This window comes from Bufo gargarizans, chromosome 2 (genome assembly GCF_014858855.1).
Source record: "Bufo gargarizans isolate SCDJY-AF-19 chromosome 2, ASM1485885v1, whole genome shotgun sequence".
In the NCBI taxonomy this organism is placed as follows: Eukaryota; Metazoa; Chordata; class Amphibia; order Anura; family Bufonidae; genus Bufo; species Bufo gargarizans.
Genome location: NC_058081.1, coordinates 198,097,777 through 198,116,767, shown reverse-complemented (window position 1 = coordinate 198,116,767; position 18,991 = coordinate 198,097,777). Strand labels below are relative to the sequence as shown.

The 18,991-nt window shown below is 41.4% G+C and overlaps 1 protein-coding gene across 1 annotated transcript in view; it reads right to left on the bottom strand.

Moving 5' to 3' along the window:
- Window positions 1-926: 926 nt before the first annotated feature.
- The window catches only part of SH2D7 (SH2 domain containing 7), a 33,155-nt gene continuing 15,090 nt past the window's right edge, over window positions 927-18,991 (bottom strand). The window contains exons 2-6 of the mRNA XM_044283373.1: window positions 17,957-18,046; window positions 10,129-10,294; window positions 9,056-9,184; window positions 6,554-7,249; window positions 927-2,140 (exon numbers count right to left, since the gene is read on the bottom strand). Coding sequence (XP_044139308.1) covers window positions 2,096-2,140; window positions 6,554-7,249; window positions 9,056-9,184; window positions 10,129-10,294; window positions 17,957-18,046 — 1,126 coding nt within the window. The 3' untranslated portion in view covers window positions 927-2,095. The remainder of the gene's footprint in view (window positions 2,141-6,553; window positions 7,250-9,055; window positions 9,185-10,128; window positions 10,295-17,956; window positions 18,047-18,991) is intronic.

Genomic DNA, 18,991 nt, shown 5'->3' with positions numbered 1-18,991 from the left:
TACTGAACACTTTTTGTAATATACTTTAATTACTGAAATTATACATTTTTATTAGAAAAAATGCTGTAAAGTGGCCCATTTTGAGCCTTAGCAACGCTCCTCTGTCTTCTGTTTACATAACACGGTCAGTGTGGAGCGAGTCTCCACAGTTATGTAAACAGAAGACAGAGGAGCGTTGCTAAGGCTCAAAATGGGCCACTTTACAGCTATTTTTAGAATAGAACTTTCTAGAGTTTCCGGTTGTATTTACTGGTTATGGTTGTTTTTTGGTATTTATGTTATGGATGAGGGAAATGACCACTGGTTGAATGCTCACTTCTCCTTTGCACATGGTCTTGCTAAAATTGTTTAGTTCCATTGTAATATAGCTTCTTGCATATTACAGTTCATACAAGCATTATACCTTATAATGGTGATAAAGCAGATATGTCAGCTTAATATGCCTTCCTATAGAAGGGCAGCATATTACAGCTACAAGTCCATACTCATAGTACCCAAAGCAACAAAAAAGTTGGTGATTGACAAGCTTGTCAGAGTCTGCAGAGAAGTAAAGGGGGAGCGACATCCTCATGAACACATTCATGGGGCAGCATATTAAACTGACAGAATCCGCTAGTGGCGGTCTACTAACTTTCTGCATCACTAGATGATCCTTTCATAAATGCAAGTTGATAACCGATATGTTTGGTAGTAAAGTTATACACATTTGTGAAGTCTTTCTTATTGTGTTGTCCCCCTGTGTCTCAGCTGGGGATTTACACAACTATACACATTGACTTACTCACTGAATATAATAAAAACCCATAACCTTATAATGTACATTTGCCCATTTTTAAAGTTCAATGCAAACACTTATGACGTCCATTCTTGGTACTTTAATGAAATAACCAAAATGTTAAAGCAGTGTCATAATGAGCTGAGCAAGATATTCAATAAATGACAGTAATAAATCAAGCCTATCTCAAAGCATAATATGTAAGACTTAGACATCATGGGTATGATGCACCTGACATATCTATAAGACCCCAGCACTTTCATACCAAATATGCTTCTACAGTCACTACCGAGTACAGTACAGTACCAAGTGGAAATGTTCTGGAGACAATATGCAGGTAGTTAAAGGGATTATGCAGGACTTCAATACTGATGATCTATCCTCAGGATAAGTCATCAATATCTGATTGTGAGGAGTCAGACTCCCAACACCCTCACCAATCATCTGTTTGACGAGACCGTGGTGCTCTGGTGAGCATTGTTGCTCTTTCTAGGCCTGTGACGTAACGTTCATCGGTTACATGGGCTTGGACTGCAATACCAAAGACAGCTGCTATGCAAAAAAAACAGCACGGTGCTTGGTTAGCTGTAAGGATGCCACGACTTCTTTAAACATCTTATCCATTGGGTGACAGGAGATGAACCCCCACAGATCAGATATTGATGAACTCCCAGAAAACTCAGTTAATAAGGCATATCTTCTCTGTGTTTACACTGTAACAACATGCACCATAAACTACAGCAATATGCACAGCAACACTTTTTTCCACACGTCTAATCATTTCCATCATAGGAGCAGAACTGCAAAAATGATGGAAGTGCCAATACATCAGATTTAGATGATGGACATCAATGCTGCCGGACAGACCCCTCTGACGATAATGGGGTTTGTTGGGTTTTCATTATGATACTGGTAATTTCTCTGCTCTTTTGTTTTCTTGAGTGAAGTTCCTAACTGTGCATATTTTAAATATTCATCTCCAGAACTTCAAAAGTAAAATGTAAAAAACAAACATGTAGGAGTGTGCAGGGTCAGACTGGAGTTTTTGGGCCCACCAGAGGAAATTATTCTCAGTGTCCAAACCTCATATCATTAATACAGTCTAATAAATTTTGATTCAAAGAAATAGACCCTAGTGGCAAGTTATTGGCTCCAAAGGCAGCTTCAAATGCTTTTTTTTTTATTATCTAGGAGCTTAGAGGCCCACTAAGGTTTCAGAGCCTGGGCCCATGGAGGAATCTCTGGTACTCTGGTGGGCCACTTCGATGCTGGGGCTGGATCCTCTATCCTCAAAACTTTTTTTTATTTCAGATGAAGGTGTTATTTTTTCTTGTCCCCAAAAAGGAATCTTTTTTGCTTTTCAACCTGTGCCAAAAATAAAGAAAAATTATATAAGTATGGCTGGTTTTGTCACACTGATGAACTTGATCTAATTTTTACCTCCTGAGTTTCCTTGTATAATGAAATATTTTTAATGATTGCATGATTATATGTAACTAGTCTTTTCTTTTGAGGTCACTAGCGGCTAGTTTTATAAGTAGATCATATTGTCACCCTCCACAACATACATTGCGGTCTAGTTCTGTATTTATTCACTTGACCTTCATTAATATATACAACATTTTTAAAATGCATGACTTTTGAGGTAGCAAAGTGCTTGAGTCACAGAGGAGATACAAATTTGAGGCTAAATATTTACTGTTTGAATATGGTACATCCTAGGGAGCTGAACAGTGAGCGGGTCTTCAAGTGTTTCATTTGATGGACTGGTATCAGGCGGTAACTGGTTTGGTTTGATAATGAGTTCCATTTTAGTGGGTTACTGTCTGAACACCTTGGATCTTAGCCTCCTTGGCTACCTTCCAGAGTACTGTATATGAACCCTGTGCTATGTCACACTGTATTGGTTTGGTTGGCGTCTTTGCTGTCCAATTGATACAAAGAAACACAACAATATGTTCTGGTTCTTTGGCTGAATTCTTAGATATTTTTTTTTCAACTTTATTGTATTTATATGTATTTCTAGATGTCACCTGAGGCCATGTCCCTTTGCTCAACATGAACTGGGATCGGGGGTGGCATTTTAGTTTCTGTGATAATATTAAGGGGATGCATTGTTAAAGCGAACCTTTCACCAGGATTTCACATAATAAACTATTTCCAGTACCTTATAGCTCTCCTGCTCTCTCACCCGTCTGCTGATGATTGGCAGTTCTCTCCTAGAGAGAAAGGAGAAAACTAGGTAGAAGCCTGTCAGTCATCAGCAGGTGGGCAGGAGAGCAGGAATTCATGGATAACCAGGACTCTTCTCAGGTGGCCGGGACTCTTTTCCAGGCCCAGTCTGCAATGATTGTGATGTTGGTTCTCGGCAACCACTTACTTTTAACTTATAAACGACAGACCGCTGAAATCAACTCACCTGTCTCTACTTTATTCTGCCGTTAGTATGGGCAGCATGAAGTTGATGACAGGTTCCCTTAAAAAAAAAAAAAGTTCTGGCCACCTGTTGGAAGGCATTTTTCCTATAAGTCAATGTAGTTGTTAAGCTTTCCCTAATAAAATATAGTAGATACCATAGGGAAACACAGTGAGACTAATATGTTGTAAGTGCACTTTTGTTGTAAAGACTGATTACCTACAAAATCTGAGTTTTTGTGATACATATTTGCGCATTCCTTTTTGAAAGTCATATGACCAATGTTGATGTACATTTGGTTTCATTCTCACTACCATGCCTGTATCCTGATTGACTTGTGGTCTTGTTTATATGTTTGGTGTGGCGGTGGTGACTATACTAGGGATTGCTCAGAATAAACCAGGCTAGGTTTCTGATACGGGATCACTTGTATCAGGGTATGTATTCAATTCTAGATGGGGAATAACTAGTGAAAGTACAGGACAAAATCTCTTTCCCTCTGCTTTTCTTCTCTGTTTTGTGTTGGTTCACATTCTGATATACAGTATATATATATATATATATACACACACACACATACAGTGCTGCCCATAATTATTCATACCACTGGCAAATTTTGACTTAAAGTTACTTTTATTAAACCAGCAAGTAAGTTTTTGACGGGAAGTGACATAGGTGTCTCCCAAAAGATAATAAGACGATGTACAAACATTTCTCAGCTTTTATTGACATTTGAGCAAAAAATTCAAGATGTTCCACACTGTGGAAAATCTCAGAGGACGTGGTCGGAAGCCAGAAGTGACACCTGTGCTGGCCAGGAGGATAGTTAGAGAGGTGAAAAAGAATCCAAGGATCACCACCAGGGCCATCCTGGTGAATCTGGGCTCTGCTGGTGGCAATGTCTCACGGCAGACAATCCAACGGACACTGCACACTGCTGGGTTCCAAGGATACAGACCAAGGAGGACACCACTTCTCCAGATAAGGCACACAAAAGCTTTCTTGGCCTTTGCAAAAGCTCATCTGGACAAAGAAGAAGACTTCTGCTCTTCTGTGTTATGGTCAGATGAAACAAAAATTGAATTGTTTGGTCACAATGACGTTTTCTTCATTTGGTGTAAAAAAGAAGCCTTCAACCCAAAGAACACCATCCCCACTGTCAAACATGGTGGAGGGAACCTAATGCTTTGGGGGTGTTTTTTAGCCAATGGACCAGGGAACCTAATCACAGTAAACGGCACCATGAAAAAAGAGCAATACATGAGGATTCTCAACGACAACATCAGGCAGTCTGCAGAGAAACTTGGCCTTGGGCACCAGTGGACATTTCAGCATGACAATGATCCAAAACACACAGCAAAAGTGGTGAAGAAATGGTTAGCAGACAACAACATTAACGTTTTGGAGTGGCCTAGCCATAGTCCAGACTTGAATCCAATTGAGAATCTGTGGAGGGAGCTAAAGATCAGGGTGATGGCAAGAAGACCCTCCAACCTGAAAGATTTGGGGCTCATTGCTAAAGATAAATGGGCAAAAATACCTATGGAGACATGCCAAAAGCTGGACTGCAATTATAGGAAGCGTTTGATTTCTGTAATAGCCAATAAAGGCTTTTCTATTGATTATTGAGAAGGGTATGAATAATTTTGGACTGGACACTTTTTGCTCAAATGTAAATAAAAGCAGAGAAATGTTTTTTTTTTTTCCACAATAGTGCCTCTTGTACATAGTCTTATTATCTTTTGGGAGACACCTATGTCATTTCCCGTCCAAAATTGGTTGAATAAAAGTAACTTTAAGTCAAAATTTGCCAGGGGTATGAATAATTATGGGCAGCACTGTGTGTATAATATATATGTATATATATATATATATATATATATATATATATATATACACACACACACAGTACAGACCAAAAGTTTGGACACACCTTCTCATTCAAAGAGTTTTCTTTATTTTCATGACTATGAAAATTGTAGATTCACACTGAAGGCATCAAAAGCAAAAATCAAAGCAAAAGGTGGCTACTTTGAAGAACCTAGAATATGACATATTTTCAGTTGTTTCACACTTTTTTGTTATGTATATAATTCCACATGTGTTAATTCATAGTTTTGATGCCTTCAGTGTGAATCTACAATTTTCATAGTCATGAAAATAAAGAAAACTCTTTGAATGAGAAGGCGTGTCCAAACTTTTGGTCTGTACTGTATATATGAAAAAATATATATATATAAAGAATAGGCAGCACTCCAGGAAATAAATGACTAAACAATCACCTTTTGTTCACCCATGTGGGTAGCGCTGCCCACATGGGTGAATAAAAGGTGATTGTTTACCACTTATTGAACCCCCTGTGCTCCCTCATTTCTCTCTCTCTCTCTCTCTCTCTCTCTCTCTCTCTCTCTCTATATATATATATATATAAAATGAAGGTTAAAGGGGTTGCACTAAATTCAAGACCTCGATGGTGATCATACTTACCTGATTCTTGGTGCTGGGTCCCTGGCCTCTGCTGCTTGTCTGTGGTCTCTCCATGTAAACTTCCATTTTGACAGTGATTGGCTGCATCAGCGATCTGCTTCTGTTGCATCACATGACCATTTGACCTGGCACAAGGGGAGCAGAGGCCAGTGATTGGCTGCAGTGGCTTTAAAACGTCAGTTTACATGGAGAGGCACCAGACAAGCAGCGGAGGCCAACAATGAACAAGCTGAGACCCGGCACTGGGAATCAGGTAAGTATGATCACAAACATCGGTCCCGCCAGTCTGAGAGGTCTTGAAATTAGTGCACAACCCCTTTAATCTTTATAATATATACTGTACATCAAAAAGTGAACCAACTTTAAAGGGGTTCTGCAGTTTTTCTTTCTGATGATCTATCCTCTGTATATCATCTGGCCTGAGTGCAGCTAAGATCCATTCAAGTGAACAGGGTTTATACGCTCCCAGGCCAGTGATACTAGTCATGACATCACTGGGCCTGCGGTAAACATAGAGAAGACCGCGACACTACTGGCGTGCCGCTACCTTCTGAACAGCTGATCAGCGGGGGTCCCAGGTGTCGGACCCCCACCAATCAGATGCTTATGATCTATCCAGAGGATAGATCAACAAAAAGAAAAAACTGCAGAACCCCTTTAAGTTTTAATGGTACTGTAGTTTCCATGTGACGAAGCATGCATAATATTTTGAGACTTCCAGTGTGTAGCATATTAAGTGCCTACTGATGGTGGATAGGTTAATTCTGTGACATGGGAATTTTGCCACCATCCGTGAAGCTTCTGAGGTATATAAGGTATATATAAACCCAGTGTTAGTTCTTAGCAAAAAAAGAAATACTCAAGAAAATACATACCTTAGCAGCATTCTGTTTTCTCACAGGTAGTTTGGTGAAATCGGTTGAGATAGTTTCATACAGATTGTCTTGTGCAGTGCTTACATGGGTCACTTTCTTGTTAATTTCTCTAGACGTTACCTCCTTGGATATCCGTGTGGAAATATGATCAACAGTGTTTGTAGCTTGCATAGAGTAGTTTGATATCTTGTCCACTGTATGGTATTCATTTTTGTAGTGGGGGTCTCTAAATGGTATTTGTGCATAGATGTCTTCACCTTCAGAGAGGGATATATCAGCTGGAAACAAAAATGAGCTGCCGGGACTTTCAGCCCCAGTATGTATGAATTGACCACTTAATGTTTTACTGTTAGCTGTCTGAATAGATGTTGCAAACCTCATCTCCAGAATCTCACATCCTGAAAGCTCATTCAAGCTGGACATTAGCTTGGATTTTCTAGTGTCCACTTCTTGTGATGAGCCTTGCAGGTGGCCCAGGGCAGAAGGTAAACTATTATCAAATTTAACCTCAGAATAAAGCACATTTTGGGGATTGGTCTTTACGATATCCTTCTGAGCGGAATAATAAACATCTGGGTTATTACTTGGAGAATATGTTTTTCCGTTTGTCTCTTTTTTAGGCTTTGCGTAGATTTGCTCATCATCATCGTCTGTATTTAGTGACCGATTTCTCTCTGGTAATGGTGGTGCGATGTCCTAGAAGAATTTTATACAATATATTTTTGGTTAGTGTTTATATTTCTACATGTACTGATTAGAATACAATCAACTATTTTATGGAACCTAACTTTATATGGTTTTGCTTCATAGATGCATTTTTTTTTATTCCCACCCCATGTAGCAGTATCTCTGAAGAGATGTATACCTGCTCTCTGTTGCTCCGTTCTGGCTCTGTAGCTCTCAGGTTATCTTCACTGCACTTCTGGAACCTGCCTATCAGCTTCCACATGGACAGGTTCACGTGCTGCTGTGAGCAATGACTAGCCTCAGCAGTGACATGTCCCCAAGAGGCACATGACCATGCAGCGGCAGACTGCTTGGGAGCACGTCACCACTGAAACCAGTCATTGGCTACAGTGGCGCACATGAACCCAGCCATATGGAAATTCCCAGTGAAGACAGTCTGGGAGCCACAAAGGGGCTTCACAACCCCTTTAAGCAAATTTTAACTTTTTGTAACTAATAAACTTTCTTAGTCGCGTATTACAATGAATATTTAAGTGTGTCTTAAATAGGCCATCACTAGCTGATTGGCAACGGTCCAACACCCCACAACTCTGCCGATCATCTGTTCTGTGTAGCTCCATCGTCAACATTGCAGCAGACAAGGCTCATCACAGCAGCGCCACTGATTGGCAAGCGCTATCCACTACAATGTACACACTGCTGTGTAGTAACAGAGATACACAGAACAGATGATCGGCAGGGGTGCTGCTAATTAGAATAGGCCAATCAGCTAGTGATGGTCTATCCTGAGAATAGGCTATTACTTAAACAAGGCCAGACAGCCCGTTTAAGCATCTACAACTGCGTCTACAACTCTTTTGGTTAAATATTTTCATTAATTCTAATCTTCCTCTCCAACTAACTTCAGTAACTTTGGACATAAAAAATACTGTTTAAAAATAGATATTCACTTCAATTAAAATATAAGTATTGGAAAGTTGTCCAAACAGCAGCCACAAAGCCATTGAATATTCTGCCACCACTGTTTGGGGGCTGTATGTATTGTATACATTTGGTCATTGCTTTAACATTTTATAGAAATATGTGGTTATTGCTTAAAAGGTACCTATTATTTTAACAAACGTCTTACATGTTAGAAAGCGCAAGTGTGAAAGTAGCCTATTTTCGCTATTGAGATCTGTCTGATTCCATTCCGTTTGCGTCCCCATCGCAGACAGAATAACGCTGCAAGCAGCGTTTTCCTGTCTGCGATGTGGTGCGGAACAAGACGGATCCATCATGACACACAATGTAAGTTAATGGGGACTAATCAGTTTTTTCGGACACAATAGAAAACTGATCTGTCCCCCATTGACTTTCAATGGTATTCATGGCGGATCAGTCTTGGCTTTGTTAAAGATAATACAACCAGATCCGTTCATAACGGATGCAGACGGTTGTATTATGACAGGAGCGTTTTTGCTGATCCATCACGGATCCAGCAAAAACGCTGGTGTGAAAATAGCCTTATAGTGACGTTTCTGAAGGTTTGATTTGCGGGAGTCTGGGCGCTAAGAGTGCTCAGCTGACCGCTGTGCCACTTTGCTTTTTTGTCGGCTGTGCTTGGCTTTTGAAGTGAACGGTGTACAGGTTCATAACAAATCCACAGACCTTCTATGAATCTGTACATCGCTCACTCTGTGCTCCAAGGAGAGTCAGGCAGAACCAAGCAGAAACAAGGCGACACAGAGCTCAGGTGATTGGTGGGGGTAGTAAATAAAATGCTGTCATTGGAAGAGTCTATGTGATTAATACTATGGTATATATGAAACATACCTGTGCATTAGCCACAGTTTTCTTCTTTTGTCCATGTGGGTTTTTCTTAGGATTGTCTGCGTTATGTCGGGATTTTTCGACCTTTGAATTTGGTCCCTGAATGTTGTCGTACTTGTTATTTTCTGAAAACTGTAGAATAAATGATTTAATACATTCATAATCATTGTGATTAACAAAAGTGTCAAAATAAATAATAACATAAATAATATGATAATAAAATGTATGATCTGTAACCACAAAGTACAGAGGAATATAAATAGAGATAATGAACCTGTAGCTTTTGAAACTGGATGAAGGTACTTATCTGACTGTAGACAAACATGTTAGGAACTTATTTAAAGGTTTCTGTACAGATGACATGTTGCTAGCATGTAGCATGAATATGTGATCAAAATTTGCAACTTTTGTAAACCAGAAAACTGCCATACAAACGGGATACATTCCCCCTGTATGTCCAGCATAATAGTCATGACCAGCATATCAATTTGAAAAACTTGCTGGTGCTGTTAAAAAAAATAGGAGTACAATACATTTCACCTTTCATTTATTTTGGTAATATCTGCACTTTTGACTGATAGATCTGAAGTCCCCATACAAATCAATCAGATTAATTTTGGATCTACACAGTATCTTTGTGACAAGATGGAACCATAAAAACAAGAAGTGCTTTCATAGCTACGGTCCATTCACACGTCCATAGTTCTGGGTCCGCATCCGTTCTGCAATTTTGCGGGTCAGATGTGTACCCATTCATTTCAATGGGGTAGCAAAAGATGCGGACAGCACACCGTGTTCTGTCTGCATCCATGGTTCAGTTTCGCTGCCCTGCAAAAAAGATAGAGCATGTCCTATTCTTGTTCGCCATCGCAGACAAGAATAGGCATTTCCATTATAGGGCTAGCCATGTGCGTTCTGCATTTTGCCGGTATCCATGTTTTGCGGATCTGCAAAACACTTACAGACGTGTGAATGGACCCTAACACTGATATTTCCACACATCTCTAATGTACAGTTAAAAGGGGGGAAAGGGTGTTAGGCTGTTTTTGATAGTTCCCCTTTAAGTCAGAGCATACCTTAATAAAATTTAGCGACAGCTTCTCTCCAAATGGTTCAATAGGTGTATTTTGGTAATAAGCTATCAAACCAGGCAAACTATCATGGGAATATGAATCCCCCGATACGACCAATTCTCCATTTGACAACTGGTTTATAACAAAGTGTCGGCATCTGTCTTTCCCCCTGTAAAAATAAATAAATACAGTGGACCACAGTCACTAATGTCAGTGCACTTAGATTTTGGCATAAATTGCACCTCTAGTTTCTTCAGCTAGTCCAAAAAAGTGGCATGGCTTAACCACCTCAGCTCCCCTAGCTTAAACACCCTTAATGACCAGACCACTTTTTACAATTCTGTACTACACTACTTTCACCGTTTATTGCTCGGTCATACAACTTACCACCCAAATGAATTTTACTTCCTTTTCTTCTCACTAATAGAGCTTTCATTTGGTGGTATTTCATTGCTGCTGACATTTTAACTTTTTTTGTTATTAATCGAAATTTACTGATTTTTTTGCCAAAAAATGACATTTTTCACTTTCAGTTGTAAATAAATAAAAAAATAATACATTTCTATATAAATTTTTCTCTAAATTTATTGTTCTACATGTCTTTGATAAAAAAATGTTTGGGTAAAAGTTATAGCGTTTACAAACTATGGTACAAAAATGTGAATTTCCGCATTGTGAAGCAGCTCTGACTTTCTGAGCACCTGTCATGTTTCCTGAGGTTCTACAATGTCCAGACAGTAGAAAACCCCCACAAATGACCCCATTTCAGAACGTAGACACCCTAAGGTATTCACTGATGGGCATAGTGAGTTCATAGAACTTTTTATTTTTTGTCGCAAGTTAGTGGAAAATGCTGATTTTTATTTTTTTTCTTACAAAGTCTCATATTCCACTAACTTGTGACAAAAAATGAAAACTTCCATGAACTCACTATGCCCATCACGAAATACCTTGGGGTGTCTTCTTTCCAAAATGGGGTCACTTGTTGGGTAGTTATACTGCCTTGGCATTTTAGGGGCCCTAATGCGTGAGAAGTAGTTTGAAATTCAAATGTGTAAAAAATGTCCTGTGAAATCCTAAAGGTGCTCTTTAGAATTTGTGCCCCTTTGCCCACCTAGGCTGCAAAAAAGTGTCACACATGTGGTATCGCCGTACTCAGGAGAAGTTGGGCAATGTGTTTTTGGGTGTCTTTTTACATATACCCATGCTGGGTGAGAGAAATATCTCTCTAAAATGACAACTTTGTATAAAAAAATGTGAAAAGTTGACTTTTAGAGAGATATTTCTCTCACCCAGCATGGGTATATGTAAAAATATACCCCAAAACATGTTGCCCTACTTCTTCTGAGTACGGCGATACCACATGTGTGACACTTTTTTGCAGCCTAGGTGGGCAAAGGGGCACAAATTCTAAAGAGCACCTTTACGATTTTACAGGGCATTTTTTTTACACATTTGGATTTCAAACTACTTCTCACGCATTAGGGCCCCTAAAATGCCAAGGCAGTATAACTACCCCACAAGTGACCCCATTTTGGAAAGAAGACACCCTAAGGTATTCGCTAATGGGCATAGTGAGTTCATAGAAGTTTTTATTTTTTGTCACAAGTTAGCGGAAAATTAGTTTTTTTTTGTTTTTTTCTTACAAAGTCTCATATTCCACTAACTTGTGACAAAAAAGAAAAACTTCCATGAACTCACTATGCCCATCACGAAATACCTTGGGGTGTCTTTTTTCCACAATGGGGTCACTTGTGGGGTAGTTATACTGCCCTGGCATTTTAGGGGCCCTAATGCGTGAGAAGTAGTTTGGAATCCAAATTCGTAAAAATGCCCTGTGAAATCCTGAAAGTACTCATTGGAAATTGGGCCCCTTTGCGCATCTTGGCTAGAAGTCTGGAATCCAAATATCTAATAATGCCCTCCTAAAAGGAATTTGTGCCCCTTTGTGCCCCTAGGCTGCAAAAAAAGTATCACACATGTGGTATCGCCGTACTCAGGAGATGTTGGGCAATGTGTTTTGGGGTGTCTTTTTACATATACTCATGCTGGGTGAGAGAAATATCTCTCTAAAAGTCAACTTTTCACATTTTTTTATACAAAGTTGTCATTTTAGAGAGATATTTCTCTCACCCAGCATGGGTATATGTAAAAAGACACCCCAAAACACATTGCCCAACTTCTCCTGAGTACGGCGATACCACATGTGTGACACTTTTTTGCAGCCAAGATGCGCAAAGGGGCCCAATTTCCAATGAGTACTTTCAGGATTTCACAGGGCATTTTTACGAATTTGGATTCCAAACTACTTCTCACGCATCAGGGCCCCTAAAATGGCAGGGCAGTATAACTACCCCACAAGTGACCCCATTTTGGAAAGAAGATACCCTAAGGTATTCGCCGATGGGCATAGTGAGTTCATAGAAGTTTTTATTTTTTTTCACAAGTTAGCGGAAAATGATGATTTTTTTTTCTTATAAAGTCTCATATTCCACTAACTTGTGACAAAAAATTAAAACTTCCATGAACTCACTATGCCCATCAGCAAATACCTTAGGGTGTCTTCTTTCCACAATGGGGTCACTTGTGGGGTAGTTATACTGCCCTGGCATTTTAGGGGCCCTTATGCGTGAGAAGTAGTTTGAAATCCAAATGTGTAAAAAATGCCCTGTGAAATCCTAAAGGTGCTCTTTAGAATTTGTGCCCCTTTGCCCACCTAGGCTGCAAAAAAATTTCACACATGTGGTATCGCCGTACTCAGAAGAAGTAGGGCAACGTGTTTTGGGGTGTATTTTTACATATACCCATGCTGGGTGAGAGAAATATCTCTAAAAGTCAACTTTTCCCATTTTTTTATACAAAGTTGTCATTTGACACAGATATTTTTCTCACCCAGCATGGGTATATGTAAAAAGACACCTCAAAACACATTGCTCAACTTCTCCTGAGTACAGCGATACCACATGTGTGACACTTTTTTGCAGCCTAGGGGCACAAAGGGGCACAAATTCCTTTTAGGAGGGCATTATTAGATATTTGGATTCCAGACTTCTTCTCACGCTTTAGGGCCCCTAAAATGCCAGGGCAGAATAAATACCCCACATGTGACCCCATTTTGGAAAGAAGACACCCCAAGGTATTTCATGATGGGCATTGTGAGTTCATGGAAGTTTTAATTTTTTGTCACAAGTTAGTGGAATATGAGACTTTGTAAGAAAAACTAAAAAAAAAACATCATTTTCCGCTAATTTGTCACAAAAAATAAAATCTTCTATGAACTCACTATGCCCGTCAGCGAAGACCTTAGGGTGTCTTCTTTCCAAAATGGGGTCATTTGTGGGGTGTTTGTACTGCCCTGGCATTTAAGGGTCTCCGCAATCATTACATGTATGGCCAGCATTAGGAGTTTCTGCTATTCTCCTTATATTGAGCATACGGGTAATGAGATTTCTTTTTTTCCGTTCAGCCTCTGGGCTGAAAGAAAAACTGAATGGCACAGATTTCTTCATTCGCATCGATCAATGTGGATGAAAAAATCTCTGCCAAAAAAAAGAGGGGAAAGGCGCCTGCCAGGACATAGGAGCTCCGCCCAACATCCATACCCACTTAGCTCGTATGCCCTGGCAAACCCGATTTCTCCATTCACATCAATCGATGTGGATGAATAAATCATTGACTGGTTTTTTTTTGCTTTTTTTATATACAAAGTTTTTGCCAAAGCATATGAACACCACCGCCCCCTCAGCTCATAAGCATCGGCAAACATATCTTTTTTACTGCAGAGGAGAAATCTCGTCTTGCAGCGCCGCATACACCGACTGTTGTGTAATCTGATAGCAGCGCAATGCTTCTGTCAGAATGCACATCAGTGCTGCAGCTGGTCGATCGGTTGGTCCACCTAGAAGGTAAAAAAAAAAAAAAAAACAGGCCGCAACGCAATAAATTTATTAACATGAACTTTATAATAACATTTGAACAGAACATTAACTTTTATGAACTTTGGAAACAGAACATTAACTTTTTTGCTTACCGGTGATTTTTTTTTTTTTTTTTTTTACCTTTATAGGACAAACCTCTCCTTCCCCATGGGACAATGTGCAAAGCGCAAATCGCCCAGAGATTTGGCTAAGTACATTATGCACTTTGTCCCAGGTGAAAGGAGAGGTTTGCAGCAGCTCTGTGTGAATGGGCCCTAATAGCCCTGTGTGCCTGTCCTGTGAGATGCAATCCCTATGCTAAGTGTACTTGTGTGTGGTACTTCCGGAAACACTCCCCTAAGCATAGGGCAGGGTAGTCAGGGCAGTCAGGACAGAAATAGCGGGTGTCACGCCTTATTCCACTCCTGCTACAGACACAAAAAAAATTTCGGGGTGGCGGTTGGTTTGAGGTACCGGCAACGACACTGGGGAAATGTCGCTCGTGTAGGCGGCTCACTACACTGGTAGTTGGATACAGGAGGTTCTCGATGATCTCTTCCTGAAATTTGAGGAAGGATCTTGTTCTCCCAGCCTTACTGTAGAGAACAAAACTATTATATACAGCCAATTGAATCAAATATACAGATACCTTCTTATACTGGTTCTGCGGGAAAGTAAATAGGGAGCCAACATCTGGTCATTGAAGTCCCCCCCCTCCCATGAGCGAATTATAGTCGTGGACACAGAGGGGCTTTTCAATGACTGGTTGCTCGTTCAATTTGGATTGTCGTGTCTGCGTGAATGGAGGAGAGCATGTAAACGTCACGTTTGTCTCTCCATTTCACCGCGAGCAGTTCTTTGTTACAAAAGGCAGCCCTCTCCCCCCTTGCAAGACGAGTGGTAACGAGCCGATGGGGGAAGCCCCGGCGACTAGGTCGCGCGGTGCCACAGTAGCCAATCTGTTCTAGGAACAAATGCCTGAAGAGAGGCACACTTGTGTAGAAATTTTCCACATAAAGATGGTACCCCTTGCCAAATAAAGGTGACACCAAGTCCCAGACTGTCTTCCCACTGCTCCCCAGGTAGTCAGGGCAACCGACCGGCTCCAGGGTCTGATCTTTACCCTCATTGATCCGAAATTTGTGGGTATAGCCTGTGGCCCTTTCACAGAGCTTATACAATTTGACCCCATACCGGGCGCGCTTGCTTGGGATGTATTGTTTGAAGCCAAGGCGCCCGGTAACCTGTATAAGGGACTCGTCTACGCAGATGTTTTGCTCAGGGGTATACAAATCTGCAAATTTGGTGTTAAAGTGGTCTATGTGGGGCCGGTCATAAGCTGGGTGGCCTCTGGGACGGGAGGTGCTGTTGTTGCTAAAGTGCAGGAAACGCAGGATGGTCTCAAATCGTGTCCTGGACATGGCAGCAGAGAACATGGGTATGTGATGAATTGGGTTTGTGGACCAATATGACCGCAATTCATGCTTTTTTGTTAGGCCCATGTTGAGGAGAAGGTCCAGAAAAGTTTTAATTTCGGAAACTTGGACGGGTTTCCACCGGAAAGACTGGGCATAATAGCTTCCTGGGTTGGCGGCTATAAATTTTGTGGCATATCGATTTGTTTCTGCCACAACTAAGTCCAAGAGCTCCGCAGTCAAGAACAGCTAAAAAAAAAACAGTGTCGAACCGATCTGGGCTGTCTCAACCCGAACTCCAGACTGGGCGGTGAAAGGGGGAACTACTGGTGCGGTTGAAGTTGGGGGCTGCCAATCAGGGTTTGCCAACACCTCAGGGACTCTAGGGGCTCTACGGGCCTGTCTGTGCGGTGGCTGCGACAGGGGAACTACTGCACGTGCCACCGTACCAGCTTCAACTGCCCTTCTGGTGCTCGCCACTTCACCATGTTCTACGGCAGTGCTGGAACTAGGTCCAGGATGGGCTGCGCTGCTGGTGTATGCCTCACCACTTAATCCGACAGCACCAGCCCCACTCTGCTGCCCTTGAAGCGGATCCTGCGCAACCTGTGGTCTAGCGACACGGGGCCGGGTACGCCTGGTGGTATCAGGGACCTCAACCTCTTCGTCCAAACTTTGGGTCAGACTGCCACTGCTTTCTACAGGTTCATATTCTGACCCGCTGGATTTGTCAGATGAGGGTTCCCATTCCTCATCCGACTGGGTCAGAAGCCTGTAGGCCTCTTCAGAAGAATACCCCTTATTTGCCATTTGGACTACTAAATTTAGGGGGTATTCCCTGAGACTACCCAAGAAAAAAAGCAAGACTGTCTTACAAATGGGAAGCTAGCGAAGTACCGGAGGCCGCTGCAATTGATAAAAAATATAATGTGTTAGATGGCTTCTGATTCGATTTTTTTAAAATCATCAGCCTGCCAGCGACGATCATTGGCTGGCAGGCTGATGACGAAATTGTCCTTTAACTTTTGCCGGCCCGCGATGCGCATGCGCGGGCCGGCTATGACCGAAATCTTGTGTCTCGCGAGATGACACACCGGCGCGTCCAGGAGGAATTACAGGGCCGCCACAAAGACGCATCCCTGCGTGCGGTGGTCCTGAGGAGGTTAATAGAGAAGGGTGTGGCATTGTGGGAGAAGGGGAGTGGCCTACAATGCAATGTTTTGTGCCACCGTTTTGGCGTAAAATCTTTTACAAATTAAGCCAACCAATAGATGGTATAGAGTCAGAAAAAAGTGTCTGCCCCTACACCACATTTATCATCCAGCCTGAGCCCCTGTGATAAATCCGGTGCAGGTCTAGACAGCCGGTCCAAGCTTACACCATCTATAGGTTTAGTAAATCTGTCGTAATGTATTTTTTCTTAAAGTGTACATCTATGCTCATACACAGGCATGTCTAAATTCTTTCATACTGCTAGTGCCATAGGCCGTGTACTGAACATGAAGGGCTCTTTCTGTAGAACAGGCTCTCCATGTCCACTGGAGCAGCTGTTTTTCTTCTAACATTAGTGCTTCTATATTCACTCAACCAGAAGGACAAGATGCAATGAGATCTTTTCAAATCCACCTCCTGTCTAATCAGATGTTTCTCCATCCCATCCTCCATGCTTCACACTGCCTGTTATAGACTAACATACATATAGTGAATATGCTAGGAATACAGTCCATAGTGAGACAGGAGTGATCCTTACATGGCCCATGAGGGCTTTTTGTCAAGGCTCTGGTATAGAGCTGAAACCTAGCATTGTACATGGGTGAATAAACCATTATTTGCATAGGACTTTTTGGCATGCTGCAACTTCTCTTAGATTTATTGTCTGTGACCCATCATGATAAAAAAATACATAATGACAATGACAAACATTTGTAATGTGCTTTTCTCACAAAGAGACATAAATCAAGATAGATAGACAGACAGACAGACAGATAGATAGATAGATAGAATGTAATTGTCCTCTTTTTTGGCTGGAGAGTCTACTGCACAGATATGTCAACTATGCTCTATTCTTTGAAATCTGGGTCCCTAGTGTATAGAGGTTATTATTGTATTAGGGTGGTTTGGCCTGTCAGCCTGAGTGTCTCCTATACCACAGATAATACCATTCTCTAAACCATTAGCAACCAAGAATGGAATTATATTACAGTAATCCTGTGGGTGCAGGAAGTGTGCAAGAGCAAAACAAGCAGAAAAACTGCACATAAATCAATGTCAAATGTGTTAAACTGGGAGCATTTACTGAAATGCTTTCCAAGTATATAACAAAATTGGTGCTGCCTTACAGCTTATATAGAGAGTGGGAAAGAGAGCGAGAAACAGAGGGAGAGAGAGAGCAAGAGACAGAGAGAAAGAGAGGTGAAACATACAGTATAGCAATCATTGCCACTGATCTTCTGAGATGATTACCTCTAAACCATCTGTAATGTGAAAAATGAAACTTACTTGTATGACAGAACGTAGCCAAAAGTTCTCGGGCTTAATCTGATAATGAAATGTCCTATCTCCTTGTTTTTCAGAAGCTCTTCACAGTCTCTGAAATGAAATTCAGCATTAATGATGTTCAAACATAGATAAAAAATAAATGAATCAATTATTACACAATGTAGATGGAATACAAACGACGTTGTGTGTTGCCAGACCTATATACACTTTCACAGAATATCAGATAAGTAGTTGGGCCCCAGTGAATAATATATCACTGGCTGAGGAGACGCTAAAAAACACTATAATAAACTTTATTCAGAAATACTTTTTAAAAGCGGTGTTACACCCAATTCCGGCATGTACTCGTGACCAACCCCTCACAAGAGAGATGTTCCCTGGAGCTGTAATACCATCCGGGTGCCCCTGGAAAAAACAATCGCGGACAGACTCAATGCCCAGAAGGAGGTTTAGATAAACCTACAATGTGATTCAAGAAGTTATGATGATGTTGCCAGGACCCCACTGTATGTGTCCTTAGCAAACACCCTGGTATTCGAGGTGGACATGGACAATCAAGAAGGTATACTGTAGGCAAGAAACAGAGGACCTGGGCGCTCACAGAGTGGTATTCAGTGTGCACTGTGTGTATACATTTGGTAGGATACAGAGCTTAGTGATTGTCCACGCTCTCTGTTCCTCCTACAGAGACACACCGCTCATTAACCCACACCTGCATATCCATATTGCTTGTCCATGCCTGACAGGTAGACGACCACTAACTGAGTAACTCTGCATGCGCTGTACAGATTTCAAATATTGTCTCATGAGGAGCCTATGCTGTGTGATATTCTAAGAGAGCACTCGAGGCCACAACTGGTCGTGTGGAGCGGTATCCAGTGCTTATATGGCCGTGATGCGCCTGCTTCCAGCTGGCCTTAATATGAGAGGAAACTCCACCCATAGGCGGGGCTGGAGGCTCGGCGGCCACCATTGGAAAGGGGGAGCAGGACATGCCAACCAGTAGCTCCTCCTCAGTCACTTGGCTAGTTACAT